General features: G+C 37.5%; 2 protein-coding genes and 1 long non-coding RNA gene across 3 annotated transcripts; 1 reads left to right on the forward strand and 2 right to left on the reverse strand.

Moving 5' to 3' along the window:
* Window positions 1-233: 233 nt before the first annotated feature.
* On the reverse strand, window positions 234-3050 carry LOC110730251. The gene is made up of 2 exons (XR_002513015.1): window positions 2718-3050; window positions 234-481 (listed from the first exon to the last, which is right to left on the reverse strand). It is a non-coding gene; the product is annotated as an uncharacterized LOC110730251 (long non-coding RNA).
* Window positions 3051-8552: 5502 nt separating this feature from the next.
* On the reverse strand, window positions 8553-9128 carry LOC110730037. Its single transcript, XM_021909817.1, has one exon. The coding sequence runs from the start codon at window positions 9126-9128 to the stop codon at window positions 8553-8555; it is 576 nt and encodes a 191-aa protein (XP_021765509.1).
* A 1273-nt stretch (window positions 9129-10401) lies between these two features.
* LOC110730252 (regulator of nonsense transcripts 1 homolog) lies at window positions 10402-24513 on the forward strand. Its single transcript, XM_021910038.1, has 29 exons — window positions 10402-11205; window positions 14196-14447; window positions 14522-14692; window positions 15127-15177; window positions 15304-15396; window positions 15596-15691; window positions 15857-15907; window positions 15996-16114; window positions 16601-16709; window positions 17037-17159; window positions 17244-17315; window positions 18565-18636; window positions 18729-18795; window positions 19008-19150; window positions 19228-19299; window positions 19434-19562; window positions 19779-19934; window positions 20077-20190; window positions 20317-20415; window positions 20499-20576; window positions 21004-21138; window positions 21399-21473; window positions 21581-21698; window positions 21788-22152; window positions 22239-22301; window positions 22457-22528; window positions 23051-23182; window positions 23290-23409; window positions 23686-24513. The coding sequence occupies exons 1-29, from the start codon at window positions 10636-10638 to the stop codon at window positions 23839-23841; spliced, it is 3873 nt and encodes a 1290-aa protein (XP_021765730.1). The 5' UTR covers window positions 10402-10635; the 3' UTR covers window positions 23842-24513.
* The last annotated feature ends 2535 nt before the right edge of the window (window positions 24514-27048 follow it).

The following is a 27048-nucleotide window of genomic DNA, read 5'->3' on the forward strand; positions in this document are numbered from 1 at the left end:
AGACATGCAACTTTGTTTTTTGTTTTTTGAGGAAAGAGACCTGCAACTTAAGTTGTCTTTAGTCAAAATAAATCAGAAGCAAATGAAGAATGATCAAGGCTTACAACTGATGTAGAGCTTCTGGAAGGGCAACGGTCATAAAATGGTGCAAATGGTAGAATTGCTCTCCAAAACCAACATATGAAGTATATTATTTGATTGATGCATCGCATAAATAATAAGAATGCATCAGAGCACCAAACTTGAAATGCAAATCATATTCATAACCATATCAAACAAAATGACTTCAATATTTCAAGATGATTGAAAGTTACATTATTATCACAACATCCAAAGCTCACAATGAAATTTATCTCTGAGTCTGGGTATTACACCTCAAATGTACGACGCTAACAAAAATAGAACGACATTTGGAGAGCATAATAATGGGGGAAAAGCTTCATGATTCAGAGCTCCTTCCCGTCGTCATCAGTTCGGAGGACTGTCAAGCAAAAAAAACAGCAAAGAGTGAGTATAACGGAAACTACAAAGTGCTATTCTATACAAGTAGATTCTATCACCTTATATAGCCATAAGAAGGCAACAACAAGCCAATGCTAGGCTGCTAGCACAAGAACATTCTAATAGGCATGATAATAGTGTATAAAGAACTCAACATCAGCATACAAATATAAGAATAAGAAGAAAAGACTACACAAGTTATTTGGAGACAAAATTTGTTTTATTCACAATAAAAAAAACATTTTGGTTCTTCGTCAGGGCTGCTTGGAACCAAGTGGTTGTAGGAGAAAAGTTACAAAGAAAGATGGGTTGAGATGAAGGTGGCAATAAATTAACCCCAACAAGTAGGTAATACTTTTCCCCGTCCTTCACTCCCCCAACCAAGGCCACTTCAATGAAATCTATTACCTCTTCTTATAGTATTTAATAATCCCCTAATTGATTACCCCTTGCCAGTATAAAAAGGGTCGGATAGCAAACCCTCAGTAAGTAGGTGTTTCACTAAATCATTGACCAATTAGCTAGTAGCTACGCCTAAAACAGAACAGAAATTCTACAAACTAGAGACTTTGTTCTTTGGCATTTCCATAAAAGGGAAATAACTACCATAAGAGAGGGGGGGGTCTGGCTCTGTAGCCGGGCAGGCGAGCATTAGAACTTCAGCCAAACATGTAAACTAAAAAAGAGATAGTTTCTAATGACGGTATTAACATGTAAGCACCCCTCAAATTCTTTACTATTGTCTGTGTAAGTAAATCACCAACAATGTCAGCTACAAGAGACTAAACAAACAAATAAATGGCATGCTCATCAAAATAAAGTTTAATATGTCCAAAGACTTGCCCTTGTAAATATCATGGAGATAATTGAGAGCATCTATAATTGATGCCTGGAAACTAGACCAGTTAAAGCAGGATTATCAACAGGTCAAGTTATCGCCATCCCCAGCCGCAAAGTTTGCACATTTATCACCAAGCTTCAAGATGCAGAATCCCTCCCAACAATATAATTATGCAAATCGGAGGATCTTTCTATGCTACACTACCATGCATCAATTATTTAATAAGCTCAAAACCACAAAAACTTCTTATACTCCAGTAAATGCACTGCAATTATATTACATTAGATTAATACACAGCCACTCAAAAATACTTGCCACCATTCCACATAAATTCTCTATAAAAAAAAATGCCACTTCACCTTTATGAGCCAAGTAACAGCAGGCAACTTTTCAATGCAAAATTCCTCAATCAATATAGAAAGAAAGCACAAAGTTGCAACCAAAAAAAAAACACCTAATTTATGTGATATATACAATTTAGATAGAAAAATGGCCGCAGTAAAACTAGAGTAGGCAATCATGTCATGTCGTGTTCGTGTTAAAAATTAAATGGGTTGGGAAACCTCAACACTAACCTGACTCATTAAATAAAATTGTTGTATCATGTTGACCCGTTTAATTAAACATGTCGAAAACCCTTGACACTAACCCACTTTTTTGTGTCCAATTCGTGTCATGTTATACGAAAAACATTAGTCTCATTCTATAAATTTATCAAAACTTCCATAATTTATTAGGTTTTTTTTCTTAGGCAGGTTAAGTCGACTTAATTCATGTTTAGGAATCCCAACACTAACCCAGCCTGTTTGAGTAAACATGCCGTATTGATTCATTTAATTAAACGTGTGGAAAACCCTTGACAATAACCCAATATTTTTGTTATTGGTTCGTGTCGAGTTGTGTCAACTTTTGCCAGCTCTAGGCAGAATAGGGCAAGAAATGGGGATTTCGATTCAAGGAAGAAAAAGGGAAAAATCAACCAAATGATCACATTATTCAATATAACCCGCAGTCAATAGAACACATTCACATTCCATAGATCAACTATTCGATGTTCACGACACCAATTTCAACAATTGAATAACCTAATCGTCTAAATAAATTACAGTGAACAAATTTGTTCGAGAATGAGCAAATGAGCAAAAAATTCAAACAAAGTTGACCACATATGGATGAAGCAAAATGTAAATCATATGGAAGAAGAAAAATGTAAACCATAATCAATCATCATATTAGAAACCCAGAAAAACCCAGAAACCCTAGATCTCGATTGATTGAATCAGAACAGATAACACCAATAAAATTAGGGGAAAACTAGAACAATCAAAATCGATAAATTGAAAGTGAGCAAAACGAAGAATTGAAAGAATCATACTTGGCTTCTGGGGTTTGCCATCTTCGAATTTGGAGATGGAGTAAAGAACTTTCTCCCTAGCAAGAGCTTCAGATTTGAAGGGCTCCTTGAGACAATTTCTGACCAGATTAGCGCAGATGTTTGAGTAGCTAATGTATGTCATCCCTGCTGCCCTCCAGAATGGAACTGCTGCGCTGCTGCTCATCTTCAATTCTACTTTCTCTCTCCTCTTTCTTCTTCTTCTTTTTCTGGAAAAAATGGAACCTTTCTGTGCAAAAGACCTAGAAATTTCAGTGAAAATGAGCAGTGGTTGATGATTGTTTTTTCAAGTTGGTTTTGTTTTTGGGTTTCAGTTGAGCTTAACGGATGTTCTGGGTTGGGTATTGGACCAGTATGTACATGGCCCAACTTAAGAGGGGTGACACATCTTGAAAGTTAATTACGAGTACGAGTTTCTCGATTCACTTTTAGTTGTAACGTTTGAAAATTTACACTACTCATCTATTTGTATTCATATTACTTCGTATTACTTCCGTTTCATATTATTTGTAACGATTTGACAAAAATTATACAAGAAAAATGTCTAATATTTGCAAATAAAATAAAACGAAGGTAGTATATCAATTTATCACCTTTGTTGATTTATATGTTGAACAAAATACAGTCGTGTACAAATTTTTTAGGTTTGTCTCAATTTAGATTTTCATTATATCAAAGTTTTTTATATTTTTTTTTTGAAAGATCAAGGTTTTATACATACGTTAACTAAAGATATGAAATGTTAGAATTATACAATAGCAAGTATGAAATTCTAAACATTGCAAATAAATGTAAATGCATAAAATATAAAAAGACATTTCGTTGCTCAAATTAGCTTCCATGGTGTCACATTCCTATATCGGGTAATGTGTTAAATTACTTTCAAGCGTTCCAAAATTATTACTTGTAACCATCCGCCTTGAATTGGTTGTCAATTTATTATATCTGCCCAAGCATTATGTTTCACAATTAAGTTTATGACACTGACCTCCAAAATTAAATTATGGTGTACTAAGTCATTTTCATCACGGAGTTACTAAATATTGAATTTGCGCTCTTAAGTCAAATCATTTTGTTTGTGTATGCAAGAATTTGTAGTTTTTGGGGATTCTCTTTCTTAAATTCTATATTGCAACATTATAATTTGAACCTCTATACATAACTCATTAATTATTTGATAAGGTTATCTCAAATTGAAATCGAGGCCAACATCTGGAACTTTTATGATGTAAAAATCATCATTGAATGTTCTAACATTTATGTTAGAGTTAGATGGTTAGTCAAATAAGTTTATTTACTAAATTAAAGGAAAACATGTTCTCTTACAGAAGGTTTTGCGTGAGACCAAACTCACCGTGAGTCTAATATGCCTGACAACGATATTTTAATATATTTTTTTTGAGGGGGGAGATTAAAATTCATTAATAATAAGCCATACGGCACTTACATAAGAAATCGTAATCGTACAATACAAAGACCAATGAAACAATTTCAAGTTCGAAATAAAATAAACTACAATTGCACGCACAAAATGACTTTCTGATCGAAATACCCTTGAATCATATAACGCTGTCCTATGCAGCCTCTTGCAAGGGGGTCTGGCAATAAGCTGTAGTTTCTGACGTGAACCTTCATTGACTCAGAATCCTGTACTCCTCGACCTGAAATCAAACTTGTTGTCGTACACTTCACCATTGGCAATACAATCTCCGATTCAAACACAAACTCTAGCTTGGAAGCATAACCCTTTAGCCCAAACCAAAAGAAGATCAAACCAAAGCCCCATAGCCAAAAAACCCTGTTCAAATCCTGCACCAGAAGATCTGCACACCCCATAGCACACAAACGCACCACACAAGAAGAAAAAATAACAAACCCGAAAGAACAACACACACAACGACTAAAATAAAAAACAGAAAGAAAATTAAAAATGAGAACTACAAACGAAACCCTAGCAAACGACCCCCCAACCAATCCGAGTACCACCATCCAAGCACCGAGGTTCACCAACCCAACCCACATACCACCGTACAGGAAAGCCCGACTCGCAGGGACCCGCCCGAGAAGCCCAAACCCCACACACCCCTGAACCGCGGCAACGACGACTGGAAACACCAGACTGAGAACGGCCCTTCGCGAGGGACTCAGAGGGAGATAACTCTCCCTCCCTGTTCTCCTGCAAAACATCGCAACTACGGCCAAGGCGGTGGAGCAGAGACACGGCGGGGAAGCGAAAAATAAGAGCGGCGGCAAGCCGGCAATAAGGCTGGTGAGGAATAGCGGCGGCCGAAAAGGGGGAGCGGCGCAAATTGCTAGGTCGACCGAACAAAAAACCAAAGCGAAAAAAGAAAGAAACACCCTAAGGAGGTAGATCGGAGGCTCGCCGACGTTATGGCATGGGCAGTGAGCCGCACACCCGCCGGCGAGCCTCATGGTCGGAGCGATTTTGAGAGAGACGGTTGGGTTTTTTGGGGGAAAGAGAGAGCGCTCCAAGAAAAGATATATACAACGATATTATAATATTTGACAATGATATTCTAATATTTGGCAGTAATAATTTAACACCAAACAATATTAATCTAATATATGTCAATAATAATCTAATACCAAACAATAGTAATCTAATACTCGTACCTGACATTATTATCCGACAATGTTATTCTAATATGTCTGACAATAATATTCTAATATGTTTCTCTCCTCAACCTTTAGATTTTACATCATCTTTAACAAGCACTTACAATTCATCTTCATCCGACACCGTAAAGGATGGAAGTGGGTTGGACGTGGAGGAGTTTAATGACTCAGAGGGAGTTTTGGACGGCCCATTTTAAAGTGAAGGCGCTCTCGCTGCTGAGATCGACAACGGGTCAACGAGAATAGCGATTTTCCTATGAGGTTCGTCACTAGCGGTGGAAGTGGGTAACGAGGTGATGATTGTTGGATTTTCAATGGCTATTGGACGATTGAGATTTGGTTTTGATGGTGAATTCATTTTATTGAGAGTTAATGAATGAATGGTGTTGTGAGTGTCAGCGGCAAACTTATACTGATTTCATCTCACCCCAAAGTTTACCTATCATCCTGTTTCACAATAATTATCTATGCAAGCCCTACACTACATGCCCTAAATTTTCAAATAAAATCAAAGAAATCGGATAAATTTACACAGCCCTACTAGTACATTTATGGCCCCACCCCTTACATCACCATTTACCAATAATATCACCACATTTCCTCACTAACCAGTGACCACCATCTCCCAATAGAAAAAAAGAGTGTAAATCTAAGAGCATGAGCATTGGTGAGGTTACTCACCATTATCCACCTCACTTTCAACTATCTTTTTTATTTTATTTTTTCCAAATCATCTTCCACCTCACCTTCCACTATCATAAGCTACTAGTGTGAGTCACCTTATTTATTTATCTACAATGGTGAGGTTACTCACCATTCTCTCTCCTAACTACCCCATCATTTTCTCTTTCTCACTCTTGTTTTATTTTATATTTTTTAAAACATGTATTAATCTCTATTATTTATTTGTAATTTTTGAACTTACATAATTAATTAAAAAAAGTTAGACATTCTTTAGTGCAATATTAATAGTCATTATAAATAGTACAATATTAATAATCACTTATGTATGTAAATTGAAACAATTTTTTTTCTAATTTTTGAAATAAAAAGTACAAAAATAATACAATATATAAATAACATAGTTTATTTAGCAAAGACATCCATTAAAATTTAAAATACAATATTCATTAACAGCGACTTTTGTCATCTCTTCATTCGTTGCCGAAACGTCCCCATATATGTTTAACCAAGTCATTCTTTAGTGCAATATGGGTCTCCCTATCACGAACATTATTTCTATTTTCCATATAACCATTTAGATTGAGCCTATCCAATCGTCCATTTCTCACAGTAAATGGTTGGTTGTTGTTACTAGTTGATGATTCAGCTACATTTTGGGGTTGGTCATTGATAAATTCAGTTGCATCATAATGCAAATATCCATCTCGCTCATCTTCAACAATCATATTGTGCATGATAATACAAGCCATTACAATTTTCCATAAAATTTCGGTCGACCATGCTAGACTTGGTTGACGTATTATTGCAAATCGAGCTTGTAACACTCCAAAGGCACGTTCAACGTCCTTTCGATAACTCTCTTGCTTCTTGGTAAATAATTAGTGCTTACCAGTTTGTGGATGTTTGATTGCTGGGATAAATGTTGCCCATTTCGGATAGATACCGTCTGTAAGATAGTAACCCATATTGTATGTATTTCCGTTGACATTGAAGGTAACCTCTGGAGTTTTTCCCTCACATATATCAGAGAACACCGGTGACCGTTGGAGGACATTTATATCATTATAAGAACCCGGGGTTCCAAAAAAAGCGTGCCATATCCACAAGTCTTGCGAAGCAACAGCCTCCAAGATAACCGTTGCTGTTTTACTTCTACCTTGATACATTCCTTTCCATGCACGCGGACAATTTTTCCACTCCCAATGCATGCAATCAATGCTGCCCATCATACCAGGAAATCCACGAACATAACTTTCACGGAGGAGCCGTTCAGTATCCATAATATTTGCCCTCCTCAAGTACTCTGGTCCAAATTGAGCTACAACCCCTTCAACAAAGTGAGCCAGACCTTCTCTTGCAGTACTTGATGCGATTTTAAGATACTTGTCAACTGCATCGGCAGATGTACCGTATGCTAACATTCGAATTGCTGCAGTGCATTTTTGGAGGGGGGATGCACCTAGTCTTCCGGTGGCATCCGGCCTTTGTTGAAAGTAAACATCACTTTCGCTTAGTTGATTAACAATGCGTGTGAACACATTCTTACGCATGCGAAACCGTCGACGAAACATATTAGCAGGGTACAATGGTTGGGGACTAAAGTAATCGTTATATAACTGAATATCAGCATATTCTCGATCTCTTGGTACATACCACCTTTGGTACGTAGGTTCAAGAGTGAATGGGACCTGATAAGTTGATGTTACAAAGGGAACAACAGTTGTATTGATCGCTTCCTCGATCAATTCATCTTCTTTTTGCCTTTGGGTAATTGATTCATGCCATTCTACATAGTCGTTCACCATGTAATCAAATAACCCTAAACTAGATGAACTAGAAGAATTTGAATCAGAGTTCATTTTGTAATATTTTTTTGTAAAGAGGAAGAGAGAATTTTTTTTTTTTTTTTTTTTTTTTTTTTGTAGAAATAATACTTATATTTATGTATTGAAATATGAAGTGTATCCCCTTATTTATAACTTCTAAAATAATTCAAAAAAATGACTATTTCTGATAAGGTTTGTAGATATATGAGATATGATTTTCGATAAGGTTTGCAGATTTTCTACATTGGTAATTCGTTGAATGGATAAACAACTCAAAAAGATTACATTTCTGATAAGGTTTGTAGATTTGTTTTGTATGACAATTCAATGTATGGGTACACAAAACAGTAAAAGAAGAGATTCTCTGATATTATTGCTTACAGATTTCTTGTCAACATGTGACATTTCAATGTAGCATTGCATGTCGGTCATATTTTACAACATTTCTCATTATTGAGCTAATTTTATATTATTATTATTTACAAGATATAATTTATTGGGTAATAAACAAAGAGCAATTATATTTATTAAAACATTTACTTCAATGCATTAAGAAAAAACAACAAAATATTACAAAGGAAATTGTTAAAGCAACATAAGTAACATACATTACATCAATTAAAACTAGAATAATACACATGTAGTTTGACTACCTTAATTGATATTTAAACTAGCCTAGAAGATGTGCAAATTCTTGCTTTAATTTTAGATATATTTCTTTTTCTTCTTCAGATAGAATTGGTTTTGCAAGGAGGACACTAAATAGCTTGAACCTTTTTTCTTCTTGTTTCTTCCGAGCTTTGATGGCATCTCGCTCCTTCTGATACTCTAGCATACGTTCTGCTACATCAATTCGCCTTTCATCAACATCTTTGTGTTGACCTTTCATTACATTCATCTCTGATAGGGCTTGAGTAAACGACTCTAAATTTTTAATTTCAGAACTACCCCCAATTTGAATTCCAGAATTGAAAACAGATTTACCTTTTCTTTTGGATGCTTTCACCCCGTCAGGACGACGGCGACGAGTATGAGTTTTTGGACCTTCATCAGTTGGAGTATCTGGCTCTGATCTTTTCAAATTGCCACCATCACTAGAAGGTAAATCCAGGTCTATTGGCTTCCATTTGTCTAACTCTCTCAACATCTCCCAACAACCAATTAAACCAAAGCGTGAACCATTACATGTTCCTCTATATATTTCATGAGCTTCGGTCATTTCATCATGAGTGTTGGTACCACTCATATATCTTTTTTTTGCTTCACTATAGCAACCAACCCATATACTCACATCTTTATTTATTCTTGCCCACCGACTTTTAATAGATCTTAAAGTTCTAGGGCGCATGGTGGATGGATTTTCTTCTCTAGCTTGATCATAAAGGGATTTTTATGTTCCTCCACATCACCGCCAAACTTTGATCAGTTGCCATCTCTAGATCTTCAACTGCACACTCTACCCAAGCCGAAACGAGGGCATCATCTTCTTTTGCACCCCATTTTTCTGCCCTTACATTAGTGTTGCTCCCGTGGGGACCTTGAACAACATCATCATCACCAACACCATCAGCATCATCATTGGCTTGTTGTTGAACCCTAGGATCATCGGGTGGGGTTAAGTTACTGCTTCTTTCTCCCTCGGGAGTTGCTGGACTGTTTTGAATTATTTGGTTCACACCATTTACTTGCGACATTGGGAACATAAAACCAGAAGGATAATTTTGGGGAATTTGTTGCAAATTTTGGTTTAAAAATTGGTTTGAGAATTGTTGGGTGTAATTTTGGTTTGGAAATGATTTGGGAATTGTTGTACAAATTGTTGGTTTGGATGCGTTGGTTGGTTAGGAATGTTATAAAATAACATCCTTTGAGCATTTGGATTATAAGGGTTATTTGGATCAAAATGAAAATTACTTTGAAAATTTGGAGAATTGGAAGATTGGTTATTTGGATTATTTTGAGAGGAACCACTTCCGTAATTAGGATTATTAAGATCCATAATCACAAATTATTTTATAATGAAAAAAAGAAGAGTGAAATTTTAAGGGTGAGAAACTATATCAATATTAGGCTCTATTTATAGATAAAATTATAATTATACCGTTGGTGAAATTATTTTTTGGAAATATGTTTAAATGAAGTGAGAAACTAACGTTGGAGCATTATAGCAATACTAACTGTTAAAAATTAATATAGCCTTTGCATTCTACAGCAAATAGCAAACATTAAACACAACTTGCAATATTCATGACAAGTGTCATGTGATAATTGGACCTAAAAAAAAATCAGATTCTTTGGTTTAGAAAGTCAGCAACTCAAGCTCATACTCAGTGCCGCTTCAGACGTTGCTACTTCATACTGTGAGTAAGTAATGAGTCAGATATTTCAATGGTAAGCTAACTCAAAAAAAGTGAGAGATAGTTCTGAGGAGGGTACTGACTCACCATTGTACATGCTCTAAAAGCACGTGAGTAACGCGTGACCCACCTCACCTTATTTTCATCGAGGTCACAAAAATCCAACGCATTTTCTCTCTCCTCATGACGTCTCACAACACCAGCATCCTCCTTTCTTTTCATCTTCCCCAATTTTATTATTCTTCCCTTTCCACCAAACCCTAACCCTAACTTTCTCTCTCCTCTTTCTCACACTTCTTCATCTTCTTCTTCCTTCATTTCCACCATTGTTAATCTCCCCCTCTCTCTCCTCTTAATGCGACTGTAATTCCGAAACCCTAATTTCCATCAATCGCCATGGATTCAACCCCGAGCAATCTCTACGAAACTGCATCGCAACCCGATACTGGAACCGACGATGCTTACACTTTCCTCGAATTCAACACTCAGGGTGCTGGAGATGATGATGATGACGACTTCTCTTACCCGCAATTCAACGAGCTTTCGCAACCGATTCGTGCTTCGCCTTCGACGTCGTCGTCTTCTCCCGCTTGGCCTACTCCTTCTGATTCCATTGTTGCGGCGGAAATTAAGGAACCCCATCAAGTTTCTGAGGCTCATTCGGCTTCTTCATCTGGTGGGCCTAGTAAGGGTCGTGGAGGGGGTGGTGGGGTTCAGGGTGTGGCTTCTGTTGTGGACTCGTTGGCTGCTGGAATGAGTGGGTTGAACTTTGAGGAGACGGCGGGTGATGATGATGGGTTTGTTGATCAGTTTGGGAAGGGTGTTGGGGATTTCTCTGAGCATGCTTGTAGGTATTGTGGTGTTCAGAATCCTGCGTGTGTTGTTCGGTGTAATGTACCGTCTTGCCGGAAATGGTTCTGTAATTCCAGGGGGAATACTTCTGGTTCTCATATTGTCAATCATCTGGTGAGTTTTCCTTTTCTTTTACCTTTTTTTTTCTCTTCTGGTTTTTTATATTGAACATTCATGGTTATGACTTGTGTGATGGTTATTGAATTTTGTGTTATTCTAGTGTTTCGAAACAGTATTAAGGTGTATTACTGTAGGATGCTAGGGAAATGTAAGGCACCTTTATTTAATAGTGGTTTTGGATTGCATCTGGCAGATGATTTTTACTTAGAATGATTGAAGGGTAGAGTGTGGGAATGATTTTAATGTTGCAAAGGATGTTTTAGGAAAATCATAGATAATAGGACAATGTGGCAAAATTGTGTTTGATTTTAGATGGATGGAGTGGTTTAATTTTAGAAGTGGGGATGCCTTACTGTGTATATTAAAATTTGAGTGCATTTACCTTTTAAGAACTGGTTTGGTGTAGCTTGAGAAATGGTGCTGTCTACTTGATGCTGATGATTATACATCTACTTTGTGAGGCGAAAGTTGTTTTTGCTTAGCTTGAGACCTGTGGCTGTTTGTCATACTAATGAAGCGATTAAGAATGGCTGGAGCCTTTGGCTATCAAAGAAAGGGGGTGAGGGAAAGGATGTTTTTGTGTAGCTTGAGCCTTGTGGCTGACTATGATTCTAGCGGATAGCGTGCAAATGTTGTAAATATTGGTAACCAAGTCAATAGAAACATTTTTGTCTTGTAGCTATAATAGAAATGTAGAACATTCTAGCTGAATTGAATTAGGATAATATTGCCAGCCTATGTGTTAAACACTAGCAATGACTCTGAAACACAGTGTTTACTTGGGATTTTGAGCTGTAGGCTATAGGATCTGTTTTTGGATGAGTTTTGGACTTTTCAAGGTTATGTGATATTATGGTACTGGCATGTGAACTGCTAAGCAGGGTATTTAAGTCTAGTGGGGCCTTTTTTGGTTGTAATGAAGTGTACTTCATTGTGGTTCTGTATTAGGTGATACCCTATGACTTTACGTCAGGCAGATTGGATATGTCAGCATGTTACTACCCTGGTTAGGCATTGTATAATGGTACCAGATTTGGTTGTTCGGTTCTTTATCAGGCAATGCTTTACAACCTTTTACAGCTTGGAGATTATTGCCTGGCAAGTTAGTGAGCTGATACATGTGTTTGGATACATTGCAATCGGATGAGATGAACCCATGCATTACAATAGGAATTTATTTTAGGAGGATTTGCAGTTGGACTAAATGCCAATTTGCCAAATATGCATGTAATCCTGACACAATGAGACTTCATATTCGTTATGTGGAACTCTGAAAAGACCTTTAGATGGGATGTAAATGAAGATTCTGTATGTTTTGGTCTGAGTGGCATTTTGTTTTGTGTATCTATAGCTGGGAAGGAATTGAAGAAATCTGTATCCAAAATATCTGACAAGCTGTTATATATGCTGATCCACGATGCGATGTTATTCCAAGATGTGTCTTCCACTTTTTATCCTGCTATTGGAAGTATTGTTTGAATAAAAATTCCCATGTAGGAGATAAATGGTGGTGATCTCATATTGTCATTAGTATTGGTAAAGCTTGCATGAATTGTTCATTGAACTGTAGCTCACTATGGATTGTACTTCAGTATGCTGTGCAAGCGTCAGATGTGGTCTCATTTTTCTCTTTAATTTCTCTTTGTTGCGGAAGCCGGGAAGGGTATTGATTCAAATTATATACCATTTGTTTGTTGTAAAACAATTACTACAAGCTTTCTTATCTGATCGTTGATAGAGTGTGTTGTCATGGTGTTACTGTAACCTGTTGCGCATGGTATTGTTAAGATCAGGAGTCATTCACCCCTTGTCAAGTTTGGTTTTCTTTGCTGAAGGTAGATTGGGAAAGAAGAGTTCATTTGTGGCTCGTAGTGTTGTTTGTTTCTATATTAATTATGGAACTTGACTTTCCTATCTCCGAGTTAGCCAATCCTGAATTGCATGTTGATTTAAGTAATGTTTAGTGAAACTTAGGGCTGCTTCTTGATTTATATATATTTTAAAATTATGTGTTGGTACAGGTACGTATAATCAAATTTTTTTATTTTGCGAACTTTCTTACCAAGTTCTGTAAATAACTCTCATATCATAGAAGTTAAATTTATCCTGCTTAATTGAGCATGGTTCGGATTTTGGTGAAAGGGTTATGAACAGAAAATATAATGCAGTGAAGTTGTATAATTTCCCAGAGAACTGATTTTTAGATATGTGACAAAATCTTAGGTGTAATATGTGTTGTAACATGGTTATTGATGGTGAACCATGAACATAATGTTAAACTGCTTTGATGGAGTATTGGGAATGGAAGAAGGGGAAGGATATTATACTGGAATGAATTTGAACTGATTTTTAGATATGTGACAAAATCTTAGGTGTAATATGTGTTGTAACATGGTTATTGATGGTGAACCATGAACATAATGTTAAACTGCTTTGATGGAGTATTGGGAATGGAAGAAGGGGAAGGATATTATACTGGTATATGCATGATCTCCAATGAAGTGAGGAGAATGAATTTGAACTCATTTGACTTCTTTTGGTCTGTGGATGTAGTATACAATATACTACCCAGATAGTTAACATCCCCAAAAATACATGCAGATCTTTAGGCCTAAATCTCAAATTCTAAACAGTTCTTCTATACGTAGTGAACAGCTTAGCTTTAGCAGCCGGTAAGGTATTTTTTACAGTTGTAATTGTTCTCTGGTTTATAGTTATACACAGGTCAAGTGTGTTTTTCGTCCTCTTACGTTTTAATTATACATCGTAGATTAGTCCTAGCAACTTCAGTACATGATTGTGTGGTATTCTTTTCCTTCTAAATACCTTTTGATGTTTTACATGCACTTAACAGGTAAGTTGAGTGTCTTAACAAGTTATTCTGAATGACTGACCTTCTTGGTGGTAAAGTCTTATTTTGAAATATATATTAGACAATACTATTTCTTTTCACTAAATCGCTCTTCAAAATTGATCCTTTGCAGGTTCGAGCTAAACACAAAGAAGTCTGTCTGCATAAAGACAGTCCATTGGGAGAAACAATTCTTGAGTGTTACAATTGTGGTTGCCGTAATGTTTTCCTACTTGGATTTATTTCTGCCAAGACCGAGAGTGTAGTTGTTCTTCTTTGTAGGGAACCGTGCTTAAGTGTGAATGCATTGAAGGACATGAATTGGGATTTGAGTCAATGGTGTCCTCTAATTGATGATCGCTGTTTCCTTCCATGGCTTGTTAAGGTAAGTAATGTTCTTATTTATCAGGGAGGTTAAATGTGAATATTTTTTTCTTATTTATTGGTTGCCTTTTGCAGGTTCCGTCTGAACAAGAGCAACTTAGGGCCAGACAGATTAGTGCACAGCAAATAAATAAGATTGAAGAGCTATGGAAAACAAACCCTGATGCATCTTTGGAGGATCTTGAGAAACCTGGTGTAGATGATGAGCCTCAGCCTGTTGTTTTAAAATATGAAGATGCTTTTCAGGTTTCTGAAGTTTTCCTTGCTTCCTGCTCTTCTTGGAAGGCAGGAAAACTGTGCTTTTTTCCTTTTTTTTAGAGAGGGTGGGGGTGGGGGTTCTGATGATGTGAGAGGACCTTTTTCTTATGAATTATACGTCTACATTTGAATTTTTGTCTTATTTGTTTAAATTTAAAAGCAATTTGATTTCCAATCATGCCAAACCGTGGTAAGGTGAAGTGGTTGTTCACACTGTCTTTTGTGAAATAAGGGGGGGGGGGGAGGGTCTAAGTATAATTAATGTGCAATGACCCTTTGAAGTTGTCCTTTTGGGTGCATATTAGTTATCAGACATAAATTTGTTTAGTTTTTTAAAAAATAGATAGCTGTTTGAGTTATTTGATCGTTTGAATATTCTTTGTATATATATCTGGTTCTATAATTCTATTGTTTATTTGCAGTATCAAAATGTATTTGCCCCGCTCATCAAGCTTGAAGCTGATTATGATAAAGTGAGACTCTTGTCATCTGTTTAATTTTTTGTGCCCTGCTCCTGTGTTCTGTATTTATGTTTTAGAAATTTTTTTGTTTGTCTTTTCATATTCATTTAATGATCACCTGTCTTGGATGCCCTGCAGATGATGAAAGAATCTCAAAGCAAGGACAATCTCACAGTGCGGTGGGATATTGGTTTAAATAAGAAGCGTGTTGCATATTTTGTTTTTCCAAAGGTGTTTTTTTTTTAATTTATTTATCTTTGTGTAGTTCAACTTTTGTCCACAGTCCTTATGGATTAATACTTTTAATACTTTTGCATTTATGAAAAGCAGGGGCGTCATTTGTTTAAGTTTCTGTAGCATGTGACGTTTTCTCATTCACTTCTGTTATTATATCATGTGTCTAAACGCGTGATATATGGTTTTTCTTTAGGAGGACAATGAGCTGCGTCTTGTACCTGGTGATGAGTTGCGGCTACGTTACTCAGGAGATGCTGCTCATCCTGCATGGCAGTCAGTTGGTCATGTGGTAATCACCATATCTCTTGTTGTCTAAGAAGTTACTTTTCTTTGATTTGAGTTTGCTCTATGCTGGTTTTCTTGGGAGAAACTTTCCTAGACCTAATTTTGATATAACCTTCCAACCAGTATTAGATGAAGTGTTCACTTGCAATGTTTTGTTTTGTGCTTTCAGATTAAGTTGACTGCACAGGAGGAGGTGGCACTTGAGTTACGTGCGAGTCAGGTGATAGTCTTTTATATTTTGGCAATTTGCTAGGGTTCTACATCTGTGGGTTCAAGTTCTCAACCTCAATCTTCTTCGTTGATTTCAGGGAGTTCCAGTTGACATAAATCATGGTTTTAGTGTTGATTTTGTTTGGAAGAGCACAAGCTTTGATCGCATGCAGGGTGCCATGAAAACCTTTGCAGTGGATGAGACTAGTGTCAGTGGGTGGGTTTACCTTTAAATCTTTAATCTGATTCCACTTTTAGCATGTATTTAATTTGTGAGTGGGTTAACATTGAAACTGTAGATGGGGCTAGCTCAGAATCTTTGGTTTATGGGTCGCATAGGGGTCAAGACTGTCACAAAAGAATATGAAGCTTTCTTTTTAATTTAGGATGTTATTAACTAGCTAATCCTGTTACATATTCCTTGGACTTGATTTAAGAATTTATCCTAGGATGCATTATGTCATTAGATATCTATATTTTACATAATTTTATTAATTAATTGCATTATCTTCATTTGACTGATTTTCTTATTTTATTGTTTAATGTGTGTTATGACTTAAATTCATGCTTTAAGTTGGCTGTGTTGGTTCTGTTATATTGCTGAGGTGAATGGTAGTGTGTGGAATCGTAAAAATTTGTTAGTATTCAATTTGTTTCCACTTTTGTTGCTTGACAAATTTAAGTGTCTTTGAATTTGATTTAGGTATATTTATCACCATTTGTTGGGACATGAAGTTGAAATGCAGATTGTTCGAAATACTTTGCCTCGTCGATTTGGCGCTCCAGGCCTTCCAGAGCTCAATGCATCTCAGGTTTTCTTTCCCTGTGTTTTACAACTATTCTTGTAGGTACATGTCATAGTATTCCTTCCGAACTTAATGCCCCGTTCCAAAAAATTCTGTTTAATTTTTTTTATTTCCAAACCAAGCTTTGAGATCCTATGTTATTGACGATCATTCTGTCAAACTATTTTTTAGTGTTCTTTAGTGTAGGCATTGTGTTGGTAATTCTGGACGATTTTGCCGGTTTTGTATTTAAGATGATATCCAAGCAACAAGGCTTTCGTCTAGCTTGTCTTTTTTTGTTGCATCAGGTGGTATAGCTGTTGATATTTTGAATTTATCTTTATTTATTGTTAGGTTTTTGCTGTAAAGAGTGTCCTTCAAAAGCCTATCAGTTTAATTCAAGGACCCCCTGGCACTGGGAAAACGGTTACCTCTGCTGCTATTGTGTATCACATGGCCAAACAAGGACAAGGACAGGTATTAGTTTTGGCACTGACTTCTGTATTTTTTGTATTGGACAATCTTTTATTAATAGGTTGTTGAATTTTCCTTCCTCTGAAGGTGTTGGTTTGTGCACCAAGTAATGTGGCTGTAGATCAATTGGCTGAAAAGATAAGTGCTACTGGTCTGAAGGTATTTTGTCTTTCTCTTTACTTATCTTAACAATGATAATATTTAAAATCATGGAATTGTCTGTTGGTGTGTAGGGTGTACTGACTTACACTACTTCTCATTGTTTATACATCTTTGGGACAACATGCACTCCGTCAGAAAATGTCTATTGTTCAAGATTTCTTGTGTTGCATCTATTGTTTATAAATTATGTCTTAAATGCAAATTTGTTGCTCCTGTCAAACTCTCATTCTTTCTTAGTGTTCCAGGCTTAATTTGTGATGTTCCTTAGCTTTTGTAAATACATGCCCATCTTTAATACCTTGGTATCTCTTGTAAGAACAAAGTAGATCTACTGTTAAATTCATCAAGGGATATAGATCATGAGCTACACCTTGAATATGTGAGTGTCATGTATTGAGATGGATGTTTAGGAACACATTATGGGATGGAATTCAGGAATTAGATCTTTGGAGGAAAGATGAAGTGTTTTTTTTTTTTTTTCCATATATTTATTTATTTTTTTTGACGAAAAGATGAAGTTGTGGATATTGAGGATAAGATGAGGGAGAACTATTGTGGAATAGTATTCGGAATGTAGATAATTGGATAAATGTTGGAGTTCCGGATGAGATTTAAGAGGATTTACTAATTTGGTTTGGGCATGTGAGACATTGACCCTGGTCGCCCCTCCCCCACACGGGAATCGGGCCTACGTGCCGGGGACGAAGCATAGAGGCCACTTCTTTTGGCAGATGGAAGTCTTTGCAGAGAAGCTACCTATTCAAAGCGAAGGACTCTTTTAAAATAATAGATGCTTTCCTTGGCGAGCCAAAATGACTGACTAAGGGTGATTAGGCCCTACCTACGATAGGTGGCACTGGTCTAGAAGTTGGAGGGTCGAGATAACAGATATTTTAAAAGACAACTGTGGAGGCTTAAGATAATTTGGATGGAGGGATTTTCAGAGCAAGTTGGCATTGGATGAAAGCGAATTACCAATTGATCGCAGTAGATAGATTTTTTGGTTTATGCATTAACCTGATCCATTTGGTATACGGTGTTTGCCTTATTTGTGTTGTGTGCTAGTCTGTCAACTGACCCATGTGTTCTGTGACTGGATCTCTATAAATTTCAAAGTCATTGATTGTATTTCATTTGGCTGTGAAGATCAATTAGCATTTGCTCAATGGTGAGGATTGTGATCTATTGTTTATCTGATTCTGCACGGTTGTTTTGATTAATGTATGCACTGTACTCTTGTATATAGGTTGTCAGACTCTGTGCAAAATCTAGAGAGGCGGTCAGTTCTCCTGTTGAGCATCTGACACTTCACTATCAGGTTTGCTTTACTTGTTTTTGCTTTATGTCTCTCGTTTTATTCCGCAGCTTTGCTGTAATGTAATGTATATGCTTCTTATCATTTTCTCTTAGGTTCGGCACCTTGATACATCAGAGAAGAGTGAACTTCACAAATTACAGCAACTGAAGGATGAACAAGGTGAAGTTCTGCTTTATTTTATTTACATCTCCTTTCTGTGGTGATGAAAGGGGTTTAATCTGTGGATAAATTATATTATTCTTGGCGCTAATATTAGTCTTTGTTTTCTAAAGGAAGAACCGGCTAAGAATGTTCATTCTTCACTTGTTAGCTATTTTTTTCTCCATTCTTTTGGATGTGTTGGGTTTGAAATCTGTTATCTGTTTTTTCAGGAGAATTGTCTAGCAGTGATGAGAAAAAGTACAAAGCATTGAAACGAGCAACAGAGAGGGAGATAGCTCAAAGTGCTGATGTCATATGTTGCACTTGTGTTGGTGCTGGAGATCCTCGTCTTGCAAATTTCAGATTTCGTCAGGTATGATTGCGTAAGCCTTGAATTGTAATCATTCGGATAATGTTGGTGCATCATTGTTACTCACTTTTCACCTTTAGGTACTCATTGATGAGTCTACACAAGCGACAGAACCTGAGTGTCTTATACCTCTGGTACTTGGGGCCAAGCAGGTATGTTTGTGCTCAATTTGATATGTTTTTGCACAAACTGTCTCATCAGTTGCTTGTTCATAAAGACGGTTTTTGCAGAATGCTAATATGTACGCTTCTGGGAGTCATTCTGAAATATTGTGTTTACCTATCAGGTTGTTCTTGTTGGTGATCACTGCCAACTTGGTCCTGTTATCATGTGCAAGAAAGCTGCTCGAGCGGGACTTGCACAATCTCTTTTTGAACGCCTTGTGTTGCTTGGTGTAAAACCCATCAGGCTGCAGGTTTGACACTCTATTCATTTGTATCTCTTGTTTCATTATATATTTATATGCGTAATAATCATAAATGCCTTTTTTGATTTTATCTGTTGTATTTTATAAGGGATTGATCCAATCCCTGTAACTGGAACTATGAAAATCATTATACGTTTGTCGTTATGATTTATTGGTGCTTCCTAGAGATGAAACGTGGTTGATATTTTTTTAATTGAACTTCAGGTTCAATATCGTATGCATCCAGCGCTTTCAGAGTTTCCTTCCAATAGCTTCTATGAAGGTACACTCCAAAATGGTGTGACAATCAATGAAAGGCAATCTACAGGAATTGATTTTCCATGGCCTGTTCCAAATCGCCCAATGTTCTTCTATGTCCAGGTGTGGATTCTGCTGTTAGGTTTTGATTTGTATGCTTTGGCAAGGAATCTGAACTAGTAGTTTATAGCCTAGAGTCTTTGACTTAGATATAATAATGAATAGTATTTATTTATTTTTATTTTTATTTTTTAATGATTTAAAGATGGGGCAAGAGGAGATAAGTGCTAGCGGTACATCATATCTTAACCGCACTGAGGCTGCTAATGTTGAGAAAATAGTGACTTCTTTCTTGAGAAGCGGTGTGGTTCCTAGTCAGGTATTTAATGTTTCTGTTTACTCCACTTATTTATTGCAAATTTCTATTTTTCTGTTCTTTATTCTACTTTTTGTTAACCCCTCTGATTTTGTTAATATGTTCTTGTGGGGTTTTTTCATGCTGTAGATTGGGGTTATTACACCTTATGAAGGACAGAGGGCATATATTGTGAATTATATGTCGAGGAATGGAGCTCTCAGACAGCAACTTTACAAGGAAATTGAGGTAACATATGATAATTAGTTTTTAGTTCTTTGTGCAGCTCTATTGTATTCAGAAATTTAATCACTCTTGTTGTCTTTCCTTAGGTGGCAAGCGTTGATTCATTCCAGGGAAGGGAAAAAGATTACATTATTTTGTCTTGTGTTAGGAGTAATGAACACCAGGTTTGTTCATCATTCTTTTACTATGTCGAATTCCTTTTGATTGGTTTTTATGATGGTGTGACGTGTGAGTGTGCATTCAGCGCGGTGGAAGGCTATTTGTTTATCATTATGCTTACAACGCTCTTTTTTTTTGTTACAATACTCTATCTTCCAGTCCATTTTTTGTTGACCTTTTGTCTTTATTTAATTTTTATTTCTGTGCTTAATAAATTTATTTGTGATGAATAGGGTATATGTGTAATGTGTACCTGCCAGTTGTTGCCTTGCATTTGTTTGTATGTTAAAATCTTTGGTGTATACTATCAAGAATTTAGATGCATCTTTCCTGAGGCCTTGTATCTTTCACTTTTGAAGTTGTTTGTCCTTCTCCGAAACCCTATGTTTTAGCATATATTTTCTATTAACTGAGTTGCATATGTATGGCCAGGGAATTGGATTCCTCAATGATCCCCGCAGGCTCAATGTTGCACTAACACGTGCCCGATATGGTATTGTCATCTTGGGGAATCCGAAAGTTCTGAGCAAGCAGCCACTTTGGAATGGCTTATTGACTCACTATAAGGTATATCTCAACTTGCTGCCTGTTAAGTATTTTAGTATTGACTTTGATCTAATGAGGGTAGCATTTTACATAAAACATAGCTTGCATTAGCAAGCTACGGTATTTGTCTCAACCTTCATGGAAATTACTATGGTGCCATTTCATTATTGTATGACTTTGTGGGTGGTCTCAAAATTTGTAAAATACTTCATTATTGCTTGGATGCAGTTAACTACATTTGCTTATGTTTGGCTTGCAAATTTTTCCTTTGTCTGATTTAGGAGCATGAGTGCTTGGTTGAGGGACCACTCAGTAACTTGAAGCAAAGTATGGTTCAATTTCAGAAGCCCAAGAAGGTAAGGGTTCCCCCCCCCCCTCCGTTTTCCGGCTTTCTATGTTACTAGCAGCACGTCTTATGGTTGTTGTGATACTTGGCTGAATTTTTTTTCCCTATTGTTCACAGATTTATAATGACCGTAGACTATTCTATGGCGCAGCAGCTGGTGTTGTGCCTAAGGATAACGTTTCATCAGTTTCAAGCACCGGTGCTAGTGCTGATAGAAGAGGTAGTCGTGGTAGAGGTATGCGATCATTTATATCATTGGTTCAACATGACTTTGGAAGTTATCATTGCTCTTTATCTAAATCATTCTGATGTGGTTTCTTTAAGGTTACATGCCACCTGGAGTGCCCAATGGTACGCACAAGCCTGCAGTGCATCCTTCTGGTTTCCCCATGACTCGAGTTCCTCTTTCTCCCTATCATGGTGCACCACCATCTCAGCCATATGCTATTCCCTCTCGTGGTGCTGTACATGGCCCTGTTGGAGCAGTTCCTCAAGTTCCTCAGCCTGGAAGCCGTGGTTTTGGTGCTGGACGTGGCAGTTCTGCGCCTATTGGCAGTCATTTACCACACCAGCAAGCTTCACAACAACCTGTTGGAAGTCTTGGGCCTAATTTCAACTTTCCTCTGGACAGTCCCAATGGCCAACCAACTATTGGTGGTCCGTTGTCACAACCCGGTTTTGTTTCAAATGTTAGTATCTCCTTTATCGGTTTGCTTTCTTTGTGAAATTTATTGTCTTTTTTCTTATGGTGAATTTGTGTTTTGACACTTTACAGCTGCCTGTAAAAGGACCTAGCCAATCTTTCCGTGATGGGTTTTCTATGGGAGGAATGTCACAGGTATAATACCCACTTGATAAACTTTCGGAACCCTTTGAATATGTTCTGATTTTGAATGCATTCATATGATAACCCTTTGAATATGTTCTGATTTTCAATGCATTCATATGATAACCCTTTGAATATGTTCTGATTTTCATTTCAATGATGTCTAGGACTTCTTGGGTGATGATTTCAAGAGTCAAGGATCACATGTTCCTTACAATATTGCAGAGTTTTCAACACAGGTATTTTCAGATAATGGAATTTGCATACCATGAGTTTTTTGCCGTTTACATGCATATCTCGTCATCTTCTTTGTGCTGAATATTTGTTTGTCTATCTTTCCTCTGTCTTTTTATTCATGACATGGTGTGAGCTTTAGGTTATTTCTTTGTGACAGTTGGGTGTTTTTATTGCCCCTTTAGTAACTGAAGAGTTTGGTAGCTGATATGTTCCTTTCTCTTATTACCAATTGTTTGTGGTGGGTTTATATGCAAGAGTTGTAGATTCATAGTATTCTCTTATTTTCTTTTGTTTGTTTATTTTACTTAAATTCTCCTTTCATTTAAAGTATTTTTTATAGGATTCATTATATTCTGACATGATTATGGACACGAACACTTTTTTCTGATCGAATTACTGTAAAGTTTTTGTAAATTAGCTGAGTTTGGCATTGTATGTGTGGGACTGGTGTACATTATAGGCTGTGTTAATTACTGTTTCCACTATGGTAAATCTGTGTGTATTTTATTATTTGGTGGTGACAGGCTTCACAGAGTGGATATTCTGTTGATTATGCCACACAAGGACCACAGTCTGGCTTTCCAGGAAGTTTCCTGAACCAAAACTCACAGGCTGGATATTCTCGATTTGGTAGTGGGAGTGATTTTATGTCTCAGGTATGGAGAAGTAGCTGTGTCTCCTTTTGTTTTTAGGTTGCGTTAGTTTTCTGTACTTCATACTAATATTGTTTTTTTTTTTTTTGAATTTTAATTTTTTTTTACAGGATTATATGGGGCATGGTTCTCAAGGTCTTTTCACTCAAGTTGGCTTCAATGATCCATCTCAAGATGACTCTTCACAAGGCCATTTTGGAGTAGGAAATGTAAACCCCCTTCAATCACAGGTGTGATACTGCTTTAAGATGGCGAGTTTATATACTAGTAATTTTTTTGAAATATAAACCATGTGTTAAACTTGCATTGTTGATTTGGAAAAATGTTTTGAGGCCTGACTTTCAAAATTTTTGAGCCCTTCATTGTGTCTAGGGAGGGAGGGGAAAGGTTCTCTTTGTACATTATTCTATATGTCGCCCTTCATTTTTTTCTTCTGTAACTTTATGTTACTGCTTAGATATATTTATTTGTATATTTTGTATTCTCATATAAGGCTTATTTTGCAGGGCCCTATGAATCCTCTATATTCCCAGCCTTTCACACACTACAACTCGCAACCTTTGAAAATGCAGAATGCTCAGCACCAGCCGCCCCAGCCTCAGCAGCAGGCTGCTCAGCAGGGTCTGAACTCGCAAAACCAGAAAGTCCACTACAGTGGTTGAGAGTGTATGGGAAATGTTGGCCAAAGATGGGTTAGTCTTCAATATCAGCGACTTGGTTTGTCCACCCTTGTGCCACTGCATAATTATTAAAACGGAAACAACAGTTTTTGCTCGGATGAGGTTTTCTATGGTTTTTTCCACTACCTCAATACTAAGTTGTTGAATGATGATGGGAGTCTGAAGGAGGACTTTCAGTCGTTGGCTATGGAAACCCTATTATGGCACAGGTGTCCCAAAATAAGGCTGTGAAGGAGAAGGATGACCCCCTTTATCGGTCCTGAGGTATTCTCTTGAGAAAAGGCTGAAATTGGTCATTTTTTGTGGGAGAGATCATTACATGACATGGTCTGGTCGGAAAGGGTTCGTAATTGATAGCGAGCTTTTGAGGGGCGTGCAGGATAAAGCCCTGATTATTCATACAGAAACAGCAGTGAAGTACAGGATTGTGTACAGCAGTGCAGGGAAAGGATTCCATTTTACCATACCCTTTCAGCTCTTCCTGACATGTAATTATACTCTACAACAAAATCAATGATAATAGTATGAATAGAGATGATGGCGATTATTTGGTGTGTTTTGGGGTGCATAATCGTCTTGACCAATACAAGTTTGTAAAAGTTTAAATCTGAAAATTTGGTTAATTGAGTGTTTACTCTTGCTTATGGTGTCTAATTGTCTACCCCTAGAGTGTTGTTTTGATGTTTTCTATAATAAGACATGGACAGTTGAAAACACATAGCAGGATATAAATTACAAGGCTTAGAGTGTTCCTGTTGTGACAAACTGACAAAGTGTTGATTTGCTCTTAATTGAAAACAATGTCGTCAAAGTAACTTTTAGTAAAAAGGACAAGGACAAAAAACAATAAAGAGACAATCCAAACACTAGTATAATATATTATAATGTAGAATTAAGGCAATGAGAGTTTAATTATTTTAGGTTTAGGAAACCAACATAAAATAATGTCCTGAAGGGTATTCATATGACCACATCCTTCATCAAACTTGCTGCACTGCAACTCTGTAACATGGAAGTAGCTCTCTCAAATTCTCTATGATCCCAGTAATCCCACCAAGTTACAACACCAAGCCACTCCCATTGCTGCACGATCACCCTGTGCAGCCTTTGTTCTATAAAAACCCGAGGTCGGGCAGCTACATGATTCAGTAAAACCTTGATTCCTGCCCTTCTGCATTCCTGCTTGTTGCTTTGCAACAAGCTTGTAGGTTGCAGCAAGCTGTCATCCTCTCTGACCACGTCGCTAACAAAGGGTACATGCGCTATATATTAGCTATATTATGTTCCCAAAGGTTCTAGCTGACTGTAAGACCCCTTTTAGGCCATGCGCGGCATGGCGTGCCCAGGCAAAGGCACATTGTGGTTTGGCTATGGTGCTAGACCTTGTACATATTATTGTAAGACCCTATGGTGTGGTTAATAAGTAAATAAGGGCATATGGTTGCCTCTATATGTTAGCTTGGTAAGCTAAGGTTGTTTGGATGGGCATTGGACCCAAGGGTTGGGGCCAATAGTCCATTATTGTGTTACTGTCACTGGCGTGTTCACTAGTATTATAAGCGTATAGCAATATAAAGCTCTTTAGGGGAATGGTGCAACCATGGACGCACCATTGGCTAGGGCCATGGTGCATGGTTCCAAGGATAGTGTGGGCTATCTAGGACAAGGTTGGCTTGATACTAGTGGGCTAAGTGACTTGGGTGTGAGCAAAGGCTCGTGGCGAGCCTTTGTCAGTTAATGCTTGGCGTTGGCTGCGAAGCGACGCGTCGGTTGGGGAACCAACGTCATTGCGGAGCGTAGCAAGCCAACGACATGGAACAACGAAGCGATGCGTCGCTTGGGTCATGGTGCGGTTTGGTGAAGCAACGGAACGCTTGGCTAACGAGGCGTCGTTGCGAAACAACACGTCCCTTGGACTCTAACACGGTGCTGACGAGGCAACACGTGGGTGCTGTGCTTGGTGGCAGTTGGCACGGGTGTTGGGAGTTAATCCTTATGTGAAGAGGTGCGATGGAAATGCGAAGCAAGGCGTTGGTTGGAGCAAGGAGCAATTATGCGAACGGTTTCCTTATATGGATAAGTATTGGATGCTCAGCCAAGGCGAAGTGACACTTCACATTATGGATCATGGATTGTGGGCAAAGGCATTTTGGATGAAGCGAAGAGACACGAGTGATGATGGTGGCGATCCGCAACGATTGGCTAGGATTGTTGATGGTGGCAATCCGCGACGGTTGGCTAGGAATGCTATATGTGATGCTTCGTTAGGATTGCTGACTTGTAATAGGTTACGGTTAATTGCATGAGTGCCACTTGGCGCTCATGCGTGCTTAGTGTCTGTTCGCATTGGAAGGGGTTGTCCTCCTTTGCTTATAAATAGATGACTTTGGGGTTTGTCCAAGGCATCCAGAAACTACCGTGTAAATATGTTATTAATGATATTAATAAAAGTATGCTTTGTGATATATTCTAAGTGTTCCATCGTGTTCTTTATACTGTGCATTATTATATAAGTTAGTGAGTGAGTTGGCTGGTTAGTGAATCAAGCGCCATCATAGTTAGTGAAAAATTAACTGTGACACTGACCATGACAATTGACAATCAAACCCCAAAATACTCGAGAGCGGGTGATCAGCCTATTTTATATATATATTATTCCCCGCCCCACGGTCATATTTGTCCTTATTTGAGCTCTACGGAGCTATTTTTATTACTAATATACGTTTTCTAGTGTTTATGTAGTGTTGATGTTATTTTGTAGGAATTTGCAGAATTGTGACAATTTTCAGAGCTTATTAGACTACTACGAAGACATTGGAGTTTTATCGTATTTTATGACCGTATATTTAAGCCCAAGGTCGAGCTAATTAAATTTGGTTCGATGATTAAGGGCTCGATATATGAAGAGGTCCAAGAATTTACAAGTTATTATTACGGACCAAACAAGTGAAGAACTTGGGCTAATGAACTCTAAAACACCAAGTCCAAGAACAAAAGAGAATTGAACATTGAAGCTCAACTCCAACTGACCAGGGCCAGGGGAGTGCTTGCTGTTGCTACTATAAGCCGCTTGGGCCTTGTTTCAAGAAGCCCAATATGTGTTGAAGCGGTTAATAGGCCAATATACGCTTTTGGAGTTTTATTCTTAGTGGGATTTGTGGGTTTCCTATAAAGAAGAGTAGTAGTACG

This window comes from Chenopodium quinoa, unplaced genomic scaffold, assembly GCF_001683475.1.
Source record: "Chenopodium quinoa cultivar QQ74 unplaced genomic scaffold, ASM168347v1, whole genome shotgun sequence".
NCBI lineage: Eukaryota > Viridiplantae > Streptophyta > Magnoliopsida > Caryophyllales > Amaranthaceae > Chenopodium > Chenopodium quinoa.